Below are 16,142 nucleotides of genomic sequence, written 5' to 3' on the forward strand. Positions count from 1 at the left end.
CGGATTTAATAAGGAGACAGGAAAACGATTTGCAGACGGTTATTGGAGTAGCGAACTATAGTTTGTGGCGCGGTATCTCCGATAAAATGTTCATTCATTGCGATATAACAGACGATATACGTATTCCTTTTCTCAGGATAGTTCCGATACGAGATACGCAGTCATAATTACGCATTTAGTGCAAATGGTGAAGCATTTTTCATTTCCAAATTATATTCCATTGCAACGAACGAATTTTAGAACGATCGAGATAGATATAAGAAATCATCTTGGAAAAAAAATTTCATTCAAATTCGAAACGATCGCTAACAGTGACGCTGCACTTTAAACGTAAGCAATAACTTTCTTTCTTCCGTGTACGCGAGTGTGACGGTAGTGACAGTCTAATTAGGAACTAGCGATGGAATATGAGTATTTTGATGCTCGGACAGCGATAGCCGAGGTGGAATGTTTTCGTCGGCTCGCCCTACTAGCGCGGACATGGAATCGGAAGCTTTCTCAGCGGATTATTTAGAAAAATACTACGCTTACGCTTACTGTACGTACATCGAGGCATTATTAAATTATGCTTCACCCGCAAAAACTTCCCATCTAATCTCTCGCTTATGGGATGCGGATTACATAGACGATACGTTAGACTAGTCAAATCCAAATATGTCGCTCGAGAGACATGCGCAACACATTCGAGGAAATCGCGCGCTAGATCTCATAGGTCACCTTCACTGCGATGTTTTCAATTAAGATAAATTTTTAATTAATGGAGTGGAAGTTAGAATGAGACTCGTAAGAAGTCTTCGTTCGAAAGATTCATTTTGCCTTATGGAGAATAAAACGATATCAAAAATACGTATTCTCGATACCAGTTTATTTGTAAGAACAAAAATAAGCTGTGGTGTGCCATTCGCACACGCTAGAATGCTGAGTAAAACTATCGCCAAGTATCCCCTTACGAGAGTCGAAGTTAAAACATTCACAATACATGCCGGCGTAGTGGGGGAATCGATAGACAATGCAATACTCGGACAGCCAAAATGAATAATAGTCGGCTTTGTCGATAACAAGGCATTTAATGGCGATAGAAAATTGAATCCGTTTAATTTCAAAAATTACAGAATAAATTTCTTTTTGCTGTACGCCGATGGCATGTGAATTCCCAGTAGGTCATTGCACCCAAATTTTTTGAAAGACGAGTCGCTCTATGTTGAAGTTTATCACACATTATTCTCGGGAACCGGCATTCACTTTCTGAATTAAATTCTACAAGTAGAGACGATTACACCAAGGGCTACACTTTTTTTGCTTTCGATCTTACTTCAGATCTATCCGCTAATTGCGCAGAGCATTGGAATCTCATGAAACACGGAAGCTTACGATTAAAAGTGAGATTCGGAAAAGCTCTTTCCATGACTATTAATTGCATCGTCTATGCCGAGTTTGATATCGTTTTAGAAATCGACTCCTCGCGTGTCAAGTCATTGTCGACTTTTCCGGTTAGTTCTATGAAAAAATTATTTTCTCCCTCTACATATTTTTTTCTCGTCTAATTGCACGCAAGATGACGAAAAAACTTCAGTCTTGCTCATGACACTGGCGCCGACGTTTCGTGATGTAAAAAAGAGTAGCGAAAATTCGAATATCATAATGGATATAGTCATCAATATACAAGGTTTTCGCGATATCAAAGAAAGCTTTATTCCGAAAGAAATCACGGTTCTTGCCATTAATACGCCGATCACCGGATACTGGATTATAATGCCGCCTTATCCATTTGACGATTTACCCGAGAGAGTAAGACAAGAAAACAACTGGCTTACATGAAATTATCACGGAATCAAATTGCTCGACGGAAATGTCAACCCTAAATACTTTACGATACAACTGCGAGACATTACACGCCGCGCACGCTACATTTATAACAGAGAACAAGGGAAGGCGCGTTATTTGAGTAATCTCCAGAAACGTATGTAATCTGGAAGGAATTTCTTCAGCTTTCAAACATCTACCAGATTTTGAAGAACGTGGACAGCGCTGCATGCATCACAGATTTCGAACCAACGTTGAATCACATTGCACTTTATGCAACGCTTACAAATTAAAACGTTGGTTAACTATACGAATTAACAACAATTCGAGCTACGATAGCCTTCCCTCAGAAAATTGGAACAAGAGTGATGTCGAGAGCGAAAAAACAAACAGCGAAAATTTTTAAATTCAATTTAAAAATCAGAAACACGATATATTTCGCAGAGCATCGAAGCGTGGAGGAAAAATATCGTAACAGAAAAGTCGGAGTAAAGCGAGGACGATCGAGCGACAGGCGAGGAGAAAAAAGATCTTCCAAAATTCGTCCCATCGACGGATAGAGATAAAACTAACACTAACGTTTTGCAAACATCAAATTTTGAAAACTATAACGCACATACCGGCAAAAGAGATAAATTCTGAATTTGCACAAGCATTTCCTTTCTCATGCGCTCCGAAGAGAAATGAATTCACTGAAAGTTTTAAATTACAACTCAGTGTCCAATATGCAGGAGTCTATCCAGTCGACCGACTGCCGAGAGTGGATGAGGTCGACTGCCATTGTCGCTAACACAGACTATCGACCTGGCCAGCACTGAGTCATCTTCTACATTGACGAACACGGTACAAGAACATATTTCGATAGCTACGACTTGCCGCTCTTGGACTCAAGATTCCTCTTACGACTTTGCTCCATCACGTATCGCTGGAATACGACCACGCTGCAAGGAACTTTCTCAAACTTGCGGCCAATACTGCTGTGTATTTCTATATTTTGTGTGTAATGTTATAATCTTAGCCAGTTTCTTAATCTTTATCTATGATTGTAAACGTAATGACCGATTGATCGTACAGTTATTTCATAAATTTTTTCTTCGTTATAAACATTAATGCCATCATGTTCAAGCGTCTACTCTTTTAAAAAGTAAAATATAAAATAAATACTTTATGTTTTGAGAGTACAAATTAGTTCGGTCCGTTTCTCAAAAGATGGCTCCGGCTGTTGTAAATGGTTCATAGTGACAGCTGATTTTGACGTTTTCAGAGAGGTTAGGCATCTGTTAATAATATTCAGTTTATATCGCTTTGAGTTTCATACAAAAACCTTGATTTTTACTGTGTTTGAAATGTCCAATTTTGTGTTAACCAAGCAACATTTGCGGGAGGTTCTAATTTTCTGCTTTAATTGGAAGAAAAGTGCAGCTGAAACCCATCGAATGTTTGTCGAAGTTTATGATGATACTGCTCCAACTGATAAATCATGTAAGGAATGGTTTCGACGTTTCAAGGATGGAGATTTCAGCGTTGAAGACAAGCCTCGCTCTGGACAGCCAAAAAAATTCGAAGACAAAGAATTAGAGGCATTATTCGAAGAAGATCAGAGTCAAACGCAAGAGGAGCTTGCAGAATCATTGGGAGTAACTCAACAAACCGTTTCTGCACGATTGAGAGCCATGGGAATAATTCAAAAACAAGGAAATTGGGTGCCTTATGAACTGAAACCGAGAGACGTTGAAAGGCGATTTTTCACTTGCGAACAGCTGATTCAAAGACAACAAAAAAAAAGTTTTTTGCATCGGATTGTGATTGGAGATGAGAAGTGGATATTCTACGACAATCCCAAGAAGAAAAAATACTACGCTAAGCCCGATCAATCGTTGTCATCGACCTCAACATCAACACCAAAGCCGAACATTCATGGTTCGAAGATCATGCTCTGTATCTGGTGGAACCAAAAGAGTGTTGTTTACTATGAGCTGCTGAAACCTGGCGATTCCATCACGGGCGATCGGTATCGGCTACAATTGATTCGTTTGAGCCGTGCATTGCGAGAAAAACGGCCGGAATACGAGCAAAGACATGATAAAGTTATTTTTCTTCATGACAACGCTCGGCCTCATGTCGCAAAAGTTGTAAAAAAATATTTGGAAACGCTCAAATGGGATGTTTTACCGCACCCGCCGTATTCTCCGGACATTGCTTCTTCTGATTACTGATTGTTCCGAAGGATGCAGCACGATTTGGCAAGTCACCGGTTCACTTCTTTCGCAGAAATCGAAAATTGACTCCAAAATTGCTTCGCCTCCAAAGATGAGTCATTTTTTTCGAGTTGGAATTCGAAAATTGCCTGAGAGATGGGAAAAAGTAGTAGCCAGGGATGGACAATACTTTAATTAATCTGTTCATTCATTTTATTTTGAAATAAATGCATTTTTAAACACAAAAAATGGACCGAACTAATTTGTACTCCCAATATCATTTTTTTTCTAAATAAATGTTTTAGATCATGTAAATTTCATTTGTTTCTTACTTCTAATCTCATTTCCCTTTTTCCCCATTAGTCACCTTTTCTCGCCAGATTTAGAGGATGTTCATTAAAAACAAAATATAGAAAAAATTTTCTTTTAAAGTAATGTTCGAATCAACGTATCGATTATGACGTCGCGATTATGTCGACGCAAATTTGTTCATTGCTGTTTTATCCTCCTTTTTCCCTAATGAAAGTAAGAGTCTCCCGAAAATACTCGTAAAAGTCCTTATCATAAATAATAACAAAAAATCTTTTCGCTAAAACGTCAGTACGTCGGAGACATTGAGCCGCTGCAGGAAAAAATGACCTACAAAAAAAATGTCTATTCATATCCGATGCCCGCACTTTCCCCTTCTCCCCGTAACGAAAAAATGTCTCGGACCCGATTTTTCCTGGTGTCAGGGTATTCATCTCTGCCGACACCCCCACTCTTCTCCAGTCAATTATTGACAGAGCCAATTAGCGCATAGGCAACCATGGACCGAGCCAATCAAATAGCACCATTTAATTACCTCATTACTCATACTCGGTCGTCGACTAATTAGAGCGCGCCATTTTCCAGACAGGCCACGCTCTCGGCGCCGGTGGAGTGATGGAAGTTTGTTTTGACGGTCCATGGCTGTCCATATACTACTATCGGATTGTCGATGACGAAAGCGACAGTGATGAAATAGACGAAGTGGTTGAGGACTATACAACACAACAAAGATAATAATAATCAAGACGTTTTAAAACATAAGATTTTCCTCAAATCACTAAAGATTCGAGTATTAATGATCAGTATACAATATACCCAATGCACTCGAAAAGAACCGATAACGAATCTGCATTCAAGTTTTATCAAATGTTGAAAATTGAAGATGTTCCAATGGATAATCATTATAAATATCTGGATGTCATGTGTTTCCCTGATTTATGTCCCGAACGTGTCAATGGACAACGGGAAGATAGAAACTTTGTATACCAGATTATTTATTTGTCAAAACGCGATTGATGTTGAAACACAGTACATTCAGTTTGAAACTACAGTATCTGTTCTTCCTTCTCAATAATGTTAACTACTAACAATTGAAAAATGATATCTATTATACTATGATGGTTACTAATCCAAGAGAGAGATACACTGCTGATAGATACTTGAATGAATTAAAAGACGAACAATTGGAATCGAATTTAATGAATATTTTTGCAAAACTGAGAAATACGGATTAATTTTGGCAACAACCGTCCAATAATGCATGACTCTGCATTATGGTCTGGCGTGATTTTTAATTTTGAGTTCTAGTGAATGGAAATGGTCTGATTTGGATGAATATTTACAAGACATGAATCCTAATAAACAGAAGTTGGGCATCAGCGAATTAATCGCATACGATCCTATAAATACGTCTAAATTCATGTATATAAAATTTAAAGCCATGATTGATTTTATTTGTTCGTTTGATAACCCAATAGGAGAAATCATTCACTATTTCTGGTGACTGGAATATCAGTAGAGGTATTCAACACGTGCATTGTATGATTTGGATAAAAGATGCTCTAGAAAAATCGCCAGATGAAGAAGTTGTTGCGATCATTCGAAAATACATACGAAATTCCAAATGAAAACGTTTCGCCAACGTACGAAATGATTACAAGCGAGATCAGAATCATAAACATAACTCGTATTGCATGCGTACGAAAAAAACCGAAACAAATATTTACAGAAAATGTCGGTTCGATTTTCCTCGGCCAGTTACTGACCATTTCGTTTTAAGAGACGTCATCACTTCGATAGGGTAATTAAATTTAAAGTTAAGTAAGTGCAGATTGTATAATCTTTCTCATAAGAAGTTGGAAAGGTTTATCAATGATTATAATCCGGCTATCAAGTTAGCCTGGGAGGGGCTATCGGCAATTTATTGGAGAAAAATCGAAGTTTTTAAACTCATACTTAACAAAATACACGACAAAGTCGGAGAAATGTAATATAGACTTTGCAATGATATTTCTGAAATGTTACATATTTAGTTACAAAAAAATAGTTTAAATTTACAACCGAGTTTTCTTGCATCATGCATATATTTCTATCCTTAATAATTTACAATAATTTTAAATCACAGGTTGTCTTAGGTCTACTTCTTCTATGATGTAAATAATTTCTTAATCACTGCCTTTAATTTTTATTGTTAATGCTTATAATAATATATAAACCGATGCATAGGTTTGTATTCCCGCGTATTTGTTTATCGTTCCGTTTATATCTTTTACTGTGACTCATTCGATTGTTGATCGTTGTCATGTTCGATATCATGACTTTAATAAAAATATAGACATCCAACAGAATTATTTTTAATTTGTAATTATAACGTTTCATGGTTTGATAGGTGAGTGGCTTGCCTTTTCAATTTTTCATATTTTTTTCATTTTTTTGTATTTTATACTAAAATGACGATTTGATTTTTCGATATAGAATTCATCTTTGATTTGTTACCACTTGTTTTGCCAATCAGGTGCCATAACGAATGGAAGTAGATTGAGTTGTCATTCTCTCGTCTAGCCATGTAAGATTCCACTTTGTGAGTAATAATTTGAAGATGACTCGATTGGAAGCCAAAAACGTCTGATCTCATCGAATTTTAATAAATCTTTTTCTCGCACGACTTACCGCGATAAAACTCTCATTAGCTCTTTTCTTTGTTTGTATTTTTGATAATCTTTTCCCAATAATCTAATATAATAGCTCTTCTCAATAGTTCGCGAAAAAACAATACGACTGAATATATAACCAAATACTTTCATTAATAGTCCATTTATATAAGGGATACGTCATATACCTAAGGCCGGAATCAAAATTAAATCACTTCCTCTTAGCGAAGAAACAAAAACATTATTAAAATGGTAATTTATTATTATAATATTATACTTTACACTATCTCTTATAAATTCTTGCCAAACAAACAGAACATTGAAAAGTTACCGAATTATTTGTTGCAACTCTATACACATTACTTAAACTATATTATACATTAAATTATATAAATTATATTAAATTATATAAATTTATATTTCAGTATAACATAAAAACATCAGAACATGAAGAAAATCCAGGAATTCCGAAGTGATGAGGTTTTTTCCACATCTCTATACAGCGCACCACTGTACTGTGCACCGTTAGCGGCATAACATCCATCTAATACAGTCATGAACGTGAAAATAACTTAGAAGATAACGCGCAATATCAAAACAGGAGTGGAAGGTATTAACTGGAAAAGATCACATCATACATTGATTAATTTTTTTTGCTGAGTGCCGCCATTGTATCAATATCGATTCAACATCAATTTGATAACCCATTTTTCATTGGGATAAGAATGTTTACGATCATTTCATGTGAGAATAAAGACTTTCTTAAGACTTTCTTATATTTAAAACTCTATCTCATACTGAACTTTATTAAAATAATAAAAGAAAATAACAGTAAAGCATTTTTATCCACATAATCAATAAAATATTGCTACTAAATTTTAGGATTAAATTATTATTTTAATTATTGTAGAAGAATACAAATATGTATAACATATGTATAATAAAACCTGATAACAAAACTAAATAAATGAGAAATTATAAGACTAATATAATTAAATTTGTGACTTGTATGGTATTATGATATGCATATATATGATATGATATGCATCTAGTATATGCTTAATTTAATCTAATCAATAAATTGTTACTATAACTACTTCTATCATATTTACCATATTCACGGTATAATATATGGAGTACCCCACATTCAAAATTTAGCGTAATGTGGAAATCCACACCTAAGAAATCGAAGAATTGGATTAAAAATCAAATATGACTCAAAAGCGATTAAACTTGCTCAACTTGACCGTACTACATATCCATAAGGATGTAGCGAAGAACGCATAGACGATAACTTTGCAATGAATACATTTATTAGCAAGTATCGTTGAAGAATGGCAATAAATTTTGCAATTGTGAATGACATTAAGATTTCAAAGAATAAATAAAAACAAAAAGATCATTATTTCATAATTTGATCATCTATTTCGCCCTGCTCCTCTCCCCCCCCCCCTTCGGGCAAAATTTCCACATCCACAGACAACCAAAATCTGAATATATTATATTTAATATTATATATTATGTTAACAAATATAAATTAATTCCTAAAGACTCCTTGATGATACAATGGATAAAACAAGGCAGTAGGAGTTAAGAACGGTAATTCTTGTGTACAAACCAATACGGTTAACAAAACAATTTTATTAATAATTAACCTGCTTATATGTTTCGGCTCACTTTTGAATCATCCTCAGAGACAATATGATGTACTTATAAATTTTTTTTTACAAACTAATTCATTTTAATGAGTCACTTCCATCTATTCACGAAAACTATAATATAAAAACAAACTAATAACAATCTAAAATGTACTAAAATTATTAAAAGCAATTTGTTGAAAGCAAAACGATTTATTGTAAAATAAACAAATGTTTGTAATTTTAACGTATGTGAAACAGATTTACTTGTTTTTATTTTCGAAAACGATGTTGTTATCATATTCTAAAAATTAAATACATCGCGATGTATTATTGCAAAAAGTCTGATTATTAATTCAATCAGTCAATCTCGAGCTTTTTAAAACTTCCTTCAACGCCAAATAAATCCGTTGCTGTCTTTGCTTTACCCGGTCGTAACGATTCGTTGACGCGATGATTAGATTCATCCTCTTGGAACCAAGCAATGTGATCTTCTAATTTTTTCATTTGCTTACTATGTAACTCCTGTATAGGACCAGCTTGACCACCTGCTTCATTTGGAAGAACTTCTAGCGGTATGAATTTCGCCAGAGTGTCGCTCGTAGTATGCATATGAAACTACAATTTGAAACATAGTTTAATGATTTTGATGCTTTCTGCATTAAATTACATTCTACTTCAAGTAATTTTTTCCAAGAAATTAAATGAATAATATATATGAGGCATTCTCTGTCGAATCATCTACCTTTTGTCCATTTCAATTTTTAAGATAAAATTTTTTTAAAATTTTCGTTGAAATGTCTACTTTTCAATGCCGTATGGCCTTTTTGTAAATTTAAAATAGCGAACCCAAAATGGTGATTAGAAGGAAAAATGACATTGGAAAAACTCGAAGCAGCGTATTGTTGATCAAGCAGTGGAAAATTACTAAAACTATTTCTGAACATAGTTCAATTGCACACTCACATCGATCTGTTCCTAGTAATTTTCCATTGCTTCACCAATGAGATTATACTATTTTAAATTAATGATACGGGCAATTGATATACACTCAAAAAAAATTCAACCAACATGCATTTTCTCGTGCCTAGTATTACCCATGACCGAGTTTTTATCCCGTTGGGGTGCTTGATTTATATGAGTCCTCTTTTCTGTTACATTCGCGGTCCTAACACTGTTTAGACAAAATCTATTGTGTCTTTACCTTAGCGAGAAAATTAGTATGCACGTACGCGCGCACATAAGGATAAGACCTCTGCTACGTGAATAAATCATCTATCCAGATTATTTATTGTGAAGAAACGTGCAAGATATGATATGATGTGTAATGCTAAGCACGGGAAAATGCATGTCGATACAATTTTTCTAATATCATTTTTTATTCTAGTCGCCATTTTGGGTTCGTTATTTTGAATTTACAAGAAAGCCATATGGTATCGAAAAGCAGATATTTCAACGAAAATTTTGGGCCCTTTTAAAAAATTTTATCTCAAAAATTGAAATGAGCTGAGGAATGACTGATTTGACAGAGAATGCTTCATATGTGTATTATAAACATTGCAGAAAAGTAAAATATGATGGTTATATCTTATGCCTGTTTCTATCAATGTAGATTAAATTTAATTTTGGTTTAACTTTCTTTTTATCTTTTTCTAATTTTAAGATTTAGAAAAAAATAAGCAATTTATATATCATAGAAAGGAATTTGATTTTTTCACTTTTTCATTTTTAATACATAATATTTTATCATTTTTAATATATAATATTGAAGAACAATTGAATATATCATAATCTTACCATATCCAAGAGCTGTTTTTTCATGAAAGGTCTCATCATATTCAAAATGACATCTACTACTGGTGAAGCATTCATGAAATGCATGCCTTTCAATCTGACAGGCAATCCTTCTTGCAAATAATAGAGAAATTTCTTTAGGCCCATAGGGCTTAAACGGCCGACATGTCCGAAAGAAATGTTTTTCATATCGATTAATAATATATGGCCATTGCAAGTGCCTTCGGTATAGAGCCATAGATCGAGTACCATATTAAATAATTTCAATACATCGTTGTAAACAAAATGCGATGGTTCAATATCTAGAAATCTTCCATAAAGGATTTTATAGCCTTCGCTAGTAGTTCCTTCCAAAATTTGGTCTGTTCTGTCGATAATAAAATCATTTCTACTTTATACACGAAATTTTTTTGCGTGAAATATTGTTGCATCTTTCACAAGGAATGCAACGAAAGTAATGAATTAAGAAATAATAAAAGAAAAAAAATCATAAACATACTTACACCGTTTCAGTTGCTTTTTTGAGCTCTTTGTTGTTAATGGGATCTCGATTAGAGAAAAACTCAGGTACGTGAGTCCTGACTGTGAAAAAGGTGTCGATAGTAGTTTTCGTCGGTTCGAGTCGATAATAATTACTATGCAAGAACAATGCTAATTCGCTGTCTGATATTTTGGGCAGATGAGGTTGCTTTTCGCACCATTCTCTCAATATTTGTATATCTGACTCTTTTAATTCGGGATTCTTCTTCAGTTCTTCCTCAAACGATATTAACTTTATTGAAGTCATTGTTCTTTAAATTTAAACTCCTATAGAAGTAAAAAGATCTTAACATTAATAATTTTAATGAAATCCATCAACAACTACATTATATCGTAGCAAAAACGTGTGTGAAGATGGCATCTCATCTTTTGGCACCGCAAGTTTTGATAAAAGTTCCAATGACACCTGCTATAGTTCCTGATAGATTTTATAAATAGTTAATGATAGGCTGAGAAGTGTAGGTTGGTTAGTCGTAGGAAACATACTATTAAAAATAGAGTGCCAATAATTACGTGAATTCCATGGAAGCCGGTTGCGATAAAGAAAGTTGACTTAGCTAAAAAAAATAACACTTGAAAATTTGCGATTGCACTCCAAGATTCGAAAAAAACAATTGAAAACTATGAAATTTTATAGTTCTCGATGAGTTCTACAGTTCTTGATAGGTTTTAACAATTATTAGTTCCGATCTATAAGTTATTTTAAATAATAATTAAACCCGCGCGCTAGCACCGCACCACAAGAGTAAAGTACCTTTTAACAGCTAGTTCCAGCCGATTTGTTGGCATTTTCCTATAGTTCTACAATAGTTCCGAAAATTTTTTTTCGCTCAGAGTTCTGCTCTTTAAGTATTTTTTAATAATAGTTAAACCCGCGTGCTGATACTGCACCACAAGAGTTAAGTACTTTTTAACAACCAGTTCCAGCCGACTTGTTGTTGGCAAAAAAGTTGACAAAAATATTTAATTTGTATTAATTATTATTTTTTCAGTTTGATTGTGTTGCAAATACGAAAATAACTGATGCTCATTAACACATTAAAAGAACTTGTACTTAAAAATTGTAAAAGTATATTTTCTCCAAATTTGATCGCAATTGCCGCTTCTCTTACATACAATCAGTTAATATCTTTATATTACTTATAGAAGTTCGAACTAATGGGAAAAACGCTGAAAAATCAGTTGAAACTGGCTATTAAGGAGGTTTTAAGACAAATGTAATATATTGTATTAAGAATAATTTGAGAAAATTGCAGATTATTCTAAATTACATTTAAAAGTAATACAAAGAAATTAGAGACAGTTGATCATCAGAGTAATTTTATCAAAAGTAATTTTTTAATAAAAAGTATTTTTTAAATTTGTACTCTAATAGAAATATATGAAAATGTATTATAAAATAAAGATAAAAATCTCAATTTTTTTATATAAGTATTTTATAAATACAAAAAAATTTATGCAAAGTTATATTGAAATAAAGACAGTAATTGTTTAGTAAATAAATAAAATATTTATTTGTTATAAACTAATTGGTGAATCTTAATGAAACTTTACATAAATCATTTTAATACTTGAAATATTTATATAAAAAAATTTAGATTCTTTTTTATTTTTTAAATTTCTGTTCATAACAATAAAACTAATAATATAAATGATTTATAAAAATATATTGTTCAATAAAAACAATGTTATCAATACAACTCACTATATGTAATTTGTTTAAAGCGTAAATATTAATATATATGTTTTATGCTTACAACCTTTTTAAGAAGTACTTTACTCTTGTGCCAGCATGCGGGTTTAATTAATTATTAAAAAATATTTAAAGAGCAAAAAACTCTGAGCGAAATCTATAAAAATCGTTGGAACTATTGTAGAACTATAGGAAAATGCCAACAATTGGCTGGAATTGGCTGTTAAAAGATACTTTATTCTTGTGGTGCGGTGCCAGTGCGCGGATTTAATTATTATTTAAAATAACTTAGAGACCGGAACCATTGTTAAAACCTATCAGGAACTGTAGAACTCTTCGAGAACTATAAAATTTCATAGTTTTCAATTGATTTTTTCGAATCTTGCGGTGTCACCAGAAGTTAGCACCGCAAATTTTCAAGTGTTTTTTTTAGCTAAATCAACGGAACTATTTATAAAATCTATCAGGAACTATAGAATTATTGCAGGTGCCATTGGAATTCTTATCAAAACTTGCGGTGCCAAAAGATGAGGTGCCAACTTCACACAGCAGCAAAGCTAAAAGTATCACGTTGAATGTAATAAAAAAATTATTTGAGTGGATTAACAAATTATTAATATTGGATTAGCAAATAAGTTCATTTGGTTTTGTTAGCTTAAAATTGCATATACAATATTTTTGTTAAAAATGATTGAAATTAAAGCTTGAAATCTTTATTTTCGGAAGATTTCTATAATTTTTGAGTTTATGTGAATTTTATCATTTTTACATATAAAAGACTACAACTGGAAAAGAAAAAAATTTTTCTTCTCACTTTCTAGATCTGTTAGGTGCCAAAAAAATTTGCGAAAATTTTCGACTATTAATAGTGTAAACTTTTCTTTATAATTTTGTTTTTTTTTTAATGTCCTACGATTTTTTATTTTTGCGTTATTCGTAGATTAAATAAAAAAGCATTCTGACTTTAATTGCTTATTAGTCCTTTAAAAAACATTATATCGCAATTAAAAAATAAATTTTTAAAGATGATTCTTTGCTCAAATGATATAATTGCTAATTTAAAAAAAATAGAATATATAAAACTATTTCATTCCACCTTAAAAAACAAAATTAACTTATTTATCAACCCAATATTTTATAAGCTTATTACTAATAAACTTATTTTGCATAAAATACAATTATCAATAATTATATTAAAGTACAATTAATAAATTGTAAACAGTGACAATTAATAAATTATATTATATGTATATTATAAACGTGCGTTATATCACATTATAGCACAGACTACATATGCACATTTCAATGAATTCCATTTACCTTGGATATATATGACTACTTATGTGGAAAGATTCTGCTTAGTAAATCGGTATGATGTCTTGAAAAATACTGAGAGAGATTTGGAGTCTCTCACATATAATATACTTTTTAAGCTATACCGACAGCGAAGCGGCAATGTAGTATTGCGTGACAACTGAGTACGTTTTAACGCATGTAACGTCTCATTTTCGTGATGAATAGGAAATGTACGCTGAAATTATATTTTATAGACACAATACACAATTTTCGCAATCAGCAAAAATGAGACATGCAATCTGGTATGAATGTCTAGTATATAAATTTAGTACGAGCATTTTTAGACATTACGCGTAATAAAAATTAAATAACAAATAAATAAATAAATAAGATAGTTTAACGTACAGCTGATATAAAATAAACAAATTGTAAGGAAGTTGTTTATTATTATTAGGTGTTGGAATTAATTCGTAGCGTTTTACAAGTGATGGGAAGTACTTTCATTAATGTATTTTTTAATGCTCATGTGAAATAAATAACATTCTTTCATTAAAAACGCTACGAATTAATTCCAACATCTAATATAATTTCAATTACTATGCCAATGTAAATCAGAATTAATAATTTTTTATTACATATATTCATAATTAATTGTCAAATACTTAAAAAGAATTAATTGTCAAATACTTAGTATAGAAATTATCTACATTACTAAACATTGAGAAATGAATAATTCATATAAAAACAGAGTTTCTAAAATACTGATTTTACACAAACAAATTATACATTTAGTGATTATCTATTATATAGATACGTGACTATACGCATTTTTAAAAGCATTTGTACAAAAGAGAACTCATATTTTTACAAATCTGTTAAACTTATTAGAGTGACTATAAGAAAAAAGAATGCCATGTAAAAATAGTATATTTATCATTGGCGTGCAGAAAATTACGTTACGCTAATAAATAGTAAGATATATTTAAAAAAAGAGTCTAGTTATAGTTACCAAATGTTAGATAAAATAATTTTAACCAAACGTTCAGGTAATATAACTAAACATAATTTTACCTTTAAAAATATTTAGTACTACCAAACGATATTAATAACAACGACAGTTATTAAATATTCATAAAGATAAAATTATGGTTGTAAAATTATTGGTTGTATTAACTGAACATTTTTGGTTGAAATTATTTCACTTTAAATTTAATGGTTATAACCAAACTTTTTTAATATTTAGATAAACTTAAAAAAAATTCATTGTCAATTTGTGATATATTTGGAACTTAGTCGGTACGACTTATAACTGCAACTAAGCGCATTTATTGTTTTTAACAAATACACAGGCCTGCATGGTTTTTGTTGATTGGGACTAACAAGTTTTTTTTACGTAATTTTTTGCGCTAAATTTGGTTGCAGAATTGCTTTATCAGTCAAGATTTCGAGATATCTTAACCTAAAACTGCCAAAAAAACTGTTTTCAACCGTTTTATTTAAAATTAAGTTAAAAATTGAGAAAATTTTTCATAAATCAATTAAAAGCAATTAATTTAACTGGTCGGGAAGTCACCCACTTTGCCTTAGACCTACGAGGTACAATTTACCGAACTTCGAATTGGTATATTTTCGGAAGAAAAAATTGCTTTGAAATAGTTCAAAATGGATTTTAAGGGGGCCGTATAGTAGTAAATGATACGTTGATGGATTTGACAAAAAAATTTTCTCAATTTTTTATTTAATTTTGGTATTTAATATGATTGAAAAACGGCTTTTTTAGCAGTTTTAGATCAAAATATCTCGAAATCTTGACGTGATAGAGCAATTCTGCAGCCGAATTGGGATTCAGCGCAAAAAATTACGTAAGAAAACATTATTAAATTCCAATGAACTTTTAGCACCTTTAATTTTGCAGGCCTGTATAATTATAGATCGTAAAGAATAGTTTATATTGCAAATACATTAATTATATTTAACAATAAATAACGATTAAGAAATATTTGTTATTATACTACGCAATATGTGCACAGTGATGTGCTTACAACTATCATTTATATAATATACATGTCTGTTCTTGAGAACTTAAGCTTTTAGTTATTTAATATATGCTATATAGTATAAAGATTATGCGTTTCGCGGGTTCCCTCCGTATCCAGATGCCAATCCAATGGCATTCCAAGAATGGATCTGGACACGGAGGAAATCTGCGAAACACATAATC

General features: G+C 32.0%; 1 protein-coding gene across 2 annotated transcripts; it reads right to left on the reverse strand.

The window, feature by feature from the left end:
* Positions 1–8,582: 8,582 nt before the first annotated feature.
* Positions 8,583–14,014, reverse strand: LOC105146658 (alpha-tocopherol transfer protein-like). 2 transcript variants are annotated; one of them, XM_011057063.2, is made up of 4 exons: positions 13,946–14,014; positions 10,896–11,199; positions 10,396–10,759; positions 8,583–9,216 (listed from the first exon to the last, which is right to left on the reverse strand). In XM_011057063.2, the coding sequence occupies exons 2-4, from the start codon at positions 11,177–11,179 to the stop codon at positions 8,959–8,961; spliced, it is 906 nt and encodes a 301-aa protein (XP_011055365.1). In that variant the 5' UTR covers positions 11,180–11,199; positions 13,946–14,014; the 3' UTR covers positions 8,583–8,958. The 2 variants fall into 2 exon arrangements, with proteins under 2 accessions (XP_011055365.1, XP_087264718.1); XM_087408592.1 differs by lacking the exon at positions 13,946–14,014 and having other exon boundaries at positions 10,896–11,217.
* Positions 14,015–16,142: the final 2,128 nt, after the last annotated feature.

This window comes from Acromyrmex echinatior, chromosome 8 (assembly GCF_024713525.1).
Source record: "Acromyrmex echinatior isolate Ae372 chromosome 8, ASM2471352v2, whole genome shotgun sequence".
Lineage (NCBI taxonomy): Eukaryota > Metazoa > Arthropoda > Insecta > Hymenoptera > Formicidae > Acromyrmex > Acromyrmex echinatior.

What these genes read in the sequence shown, in the direction of transcription:
- LOC105146658 (XM_011057063.2), bottom strand. Translation starts at nt 11,179, where the DNA reads ATGACTTCAATAAAGTTAATATCGTTTGAGGAAGAACTGAAGAAGAAT. An exon ending in AAAAAAGCAACTGAAACGGT is followed by an intron (nt 10,760 to 10,895) that starts GTAAGTATGTTT and finishes TATTATCGACAG; the next exon opens with AACAGACCAAATTTTGGAAG. An exon ending in AAAAACAGCTCTTGGATATG is followed by an intron (nt 9,217 to 10,395) that starts GTAAGATTATGA and finishes TTCAAATTGTAG; the next exon opens with TTTCATATGCATACTACGAG.